Source organism: Pyxicephalus adspersus, chromosome 2 (assembly GCF_032062135.1).
Source record: "Pyxicephalus adspersus chromosome 2, UCB_Pads_2.0, whole genome shotgun sequence".
Classification (NCBI taxonomy): Eukaryota; Metazoa; Chordata; class Amphibia; order Anura; family Pyxicephalidae; genus Pyxicephalus; species Pyxicephalus adspersus.
This window is the reverse complement of record NC_092859.1, coordinates 158,779,598-158,784,133: the sequence shown is the minus strand read 5'-3', so window position 1 is coordinate 158,784,133 and position 4,536 is coordinate 158,779,598. Positions and strand designations below refer to the sequence as shown.

Below are 4,536 nucleotides of genomic sequence, written 5' to 3'. Positions count from 1 at the left end.
TGTTCTTCAGCAGGACTTGGACCACTGATTTCCGGGATATTCTAATGGAATAGAACACACAATAACCTCAATATCTACTCAAACTAAATCATCACAAATGTGAGTTCTCTTATGACGTGTCTCTTTTGGTAATCTCTGCTGAAGAAACCCATGTGAGCGAAACGCGTCGGGTGACGAGACCGGTATATACTAACTCACAAAAACCCGTTTTTTTTTACTAGGGGACATAATATTATTAAATGAGTGTTTTTTCTGTAACCAAATGTTTCTTTATACCATACTCATGCTTATAAACCCCCCTTTTATATATTTTTTCAGAACATCTGGTTTTGAGATCTTCTCCCTTTACATTTGAACAATTCAGGGGTGGGCATTAAACATATCTAGGGATTGTAGTAGTTTCCCCCTTTACCCCTCTCTGTATACTTTTTCATTGATAGTTTACAACCGGATAATGGTGACAACCATAAAAAAGATTTAGAAGATAATATGGAGAATTCTCATGTTTTGCAAGGATAATGCATTGCTCCCAGAAAGTTTTTCATGATCACATACGGCCTGCTAAGGTGCTCCGGTCCCTCACACAACATGGTGGCACCCCAACCTTTGCCATACTGGCACAGGTCATCCTACCCCCTCCAAATTATTTGATAGTTGGTGGCCCCATCAGGAAAGAAGATTGGTGTCCTTATGTATGGGTAGCGCGGTGGCTCAGTGGATAGCAATCTGGCCTTTGCAGCGCTGGGTCACAGGTTTGAATCTCGGCCAGAACACTATCTGCATGGAGTTTGCAGGTTCTCCCCGTGTTTGTGTGGGTTTCCTCCCACATTCCAAAAACATGCAGTTAGGTTAATTGGCTTCCACCAAAAATTCACAAAAAAATGACTATGGTAGGGACATTAGATTGTGAGCTCATTTAAGGCACAGCTAGTCACATGACTATGGATTTTGTACAGCGCTGTGTAATATGTTGGTGCTATATAAATACTGTGTAATAATAATATGTCATTCCCACACCAAATACTCAGCCAGAGGTAGCCCACGCTATACTTCCTCCATCTGAGACAAGGCAATCATTACCATTTACTTTAACAGGACCTCACTAGCGCCCCCCATTGGGAGGAGGAGTTCTCCTTCTGACTGCTCCATGTGCTGTGTTCCAGTATCGGAATCTTTTACAGATACTCCTTTAACATACATAGACAGAAAAATATTACGTGCACAGTGGAGTAGCCTAGATCAGCCTTTGTTAATCTTTTTTACCTTTAAGGAGTTGAAGTATTTTTCAGGTCTCAGAAAACTCCTGATAAAGGCAATTTATTGGGGCCAGAGGTAAAATAGCCTCCCAAATTAAGCCCCCTTACAGTGGTGCCTAGAATGTCACCTTTACAGACAGCAAAAAACATAATTAGAGTCATGAAGATGCCGGCCCCAGAACTATGCAGGCATCATCACATGGGAGATCAATTGGCCCCAGATTGAGGAACCCCTAAAAACCTCTGGAGGAACCCTGGCTGAGAATGACTGGTCAAAGGAATTATATTGGGATTATATTTCATTCATATGATTATTAAATTGCTCTGCACATCATCACCCCCCCACACAAGGTACAGGAGGACCTCATACACAACCATTGGTGATCCAATCCCGGACCCCGCACGGTGCTCCACGTATCTCCGGATTTCAGGTGTAACCAATCCAGAGTTTCTTCATCATTTCCCAGATATTCTGTATAAAAACAAATGTTTCTTCTAATACTCATCGGTCGCATAGTAAGTGCAGCACAAGATGTTTGTAGGACACTTCATAAGAGAACTTGTAAATTTTTTAGGCTTCAAGAGCCCTTGAAATCTGAAATATAGGAACAGTGTTGGGGAAGGTGGGGGTGTAATGGAGTGAGGTCAGCACAGATTTAACACGGTCCGGATCGGAGAGTTTCCAAAATTCACACAAACACAACATTGGATTGGTAATTTGGTTCATTTAGGGGGTAATTTAAAATAAGGCCGGGGTAACCCATCAAACTTTTTCTGTATTTAGTGTGGAGAGAATTACATTTAGGTATTTTTATATTCTTAATAACCAGTTAGGGAGATTTAAAGCAATTCTTCACTGATCTCTATAGCTGCAGACACTATGGAGCAATTCATTCTCAGATCAGAGGTACTCTGGTAGGTTGTGGTCGGGGTTGGTTCTGCTTTGGCTGTTCTGTTCCAGGTTTGCTGGTTCACCCAGGTTTACTGATGAAAGTGTATCCTGGCCAGCCTTAAAGAGCTTTAATTACTTGGATCACCTGACAAGACACAAACAAGAATCATTTCTCTATCAGTCTCTGCTGTCAGTGATTGCGGAGTTTCTGATGCTGCCAATAGGAATTAGTTGGAGGAGGGAGTCCCATAGGGGTCCATCAGAATGTTCTAGGCAGATATATTATATACGAAGTATGGCAGCTCTGTAATCACTAATACAGAATTCATCGGTAATGTTTAATGCAAGCAACATAAATACACACATTTTATCTAATATCAGTATCCTGCAGATAGGAGAATAAGAGCAAGAAGCAGCAAAAAAGCCGAATAGCTGATGTACTCACAAAAAGGAGATGAGAGAGATGACCCTATTACAATGCTGCTGCTCCTTTCATTGTGCAGAAAAATCTGGACTCATAGGAAATGCATTATATGATGCGACTCATGAAACTGAGGGCATCTGGTGGTAGAAATGAAGTACTGCAGAGGAGAGCTCCAGATTTAAAGTGAATAACACCTTCTTTTAAATATATATTTAAATATCATATATTATATATTTTTTAAAAATATCTTTGAATGGGCTACTTTTTTATGTTGCCATTTTGGTTGTATTCTGCTTCTAAGTAGTAATAGTTTAACGTTTTCAATGACTCCATAGTAAATAGAGATAACTACACAGAACAGTACAGAACCCCTTTCTATGGTTATTTCCTGCCTGTTAGGAATCTACAGATATCAGAATGTCCCTCATGTTCACTGCAAACCTTCGCAATATTTCTGAAGAAGCCGATTAGTTCTGCGAAACGCGTTTAGTGAAAAACCAACAGAAAGGTTCAGATCCCCCATTAGCCATATTCAAAATCATTTTTTTGGGATTGTGAGGATTCACCGGAACAATAACTTTCTGTTAATGAATTGTCATGGATTGGTGTGAAATTCTAAAGGATCGTGTAACAATTTTTAAATCTGTAGAATAAAGTCGTCATGTCGTGACGTGTATCTGATGTGAATGTTTTGTTGCATTGAGCCGGATGTGGCTTCTTTTTGGGGGTTTTGTTATCTTTGGATTTCTCTTTCTGGATTAGATTTTCCCATGAGATGAATTCCGGCTGTCATGCTGATCCCCCGGCTTCTGCACTCTCATTGGCTGGCAGCAAATACCCAGCAAAGCTGGAGTCAGAGGATCAGCATGACAGCCAGGTGCACAGAGGAAGAGGTCGGCCATGGTGCTCGTGATTCGCCCCCCACACCTTGATCGCGGTGTCACCTCATTGGTCACGTTGGATGGATTGCAGTGCCAAATATCAGATTACCAGAACAAGAATCAACAAAGTAAAATGTGCCAAATTCTGCATTTACTGCTAGGGATCAGTGAGTGGCCTGGAGAGGGTGACATGAACCAGGAGGGGCTGTGGGAGTGCTACCTGTGTTCTGGGTGTGGGATTTGCATCCCCCTCCCCCAGCCTGGGTATAAAGGGTGACCGATGACTGGCACTGCCCATTGCATCTCACCATGGAGAGGACACGAGTCAGCCTGGCATGTCTCCTGGCCGTCATTGCAGGTAAGTGTTGGGGGATATTGAATACTCCGGGTGGGTGACAACACGTCTGTCAATAAAAGCGGTGAGGTTGTCACTGTCAGATATTCATCTTTATGGAACTTTTCCTGGTCACATGATAAAAATTCCTGATCGGGTCACAGCAGCATCGTGATGAGAAGTTTCCATTCCATTCTCATCGTCCCTGACCGCGTGATTCCACAGCGTAACGCACTCAGTGATTTCATTATATCAGAAATGTTTTCGCACAAATCGTTGTGAATAATCATAGGTGTAAAAATCTGTTCTGATAAAATGGGTTCATGTTCCTTTAAATTCTGCTCGGTCCAGACTGATGACAGTAGGGAATAAATAAAGCTTAGGGCTCGTTATATAAAATAAGGAATTATTATTAATATTATTATTATTATTATTATTATTATTATTAATAATAATAATAATAAACAGGATTTATATAGCACAACATATAACGCAGCGCTGTACAATAAATAGGGGTTACAAATGACAGATGGATACAGGAGGGGGAGAGGACCCTGCCCTGAAGAGCATACAATCTAAGAGAAATCTGACATTCCCTGGTGGGAATCAATTACTGCCATTGAAACACATAGGAAGATTCACACAAAGGAATGTTTGAAGGAATGTAATATTCTCTGCTTTATAAAACGATCAATGAATGTAAAAGTGAATTATGAAAAATGATAAAATGGGTTTCAGGTCTTTGTGGT

At 41.0% G+C, this 4,536-nt stretch overlaps 1 protein-coding gene across 1 annotated transcript in view; it reads left to right on the top strand.

Moving 5' to 3' along the window:
• The first annotated feature begins 3,655 nt into the window (after positions 1-3,655).
• Positions 3,656-4,536, top strand: part of SFTPB (surfactant protein B) — a 14,024-nt gene continuing 13,143 nt past the window's right edge. The window contains exon 1 of the mRNA XM_072402890.1: positions 3,656-3,811. Coding sequence (XP_072258991.1) covers positions 3,763-3,811 — 49 coding nt within the window. The 5' untranslated portion in view covers positions 3,656-3,762. The remainder of the gene's footprint in view (positions 3,812-4,536) is intronic.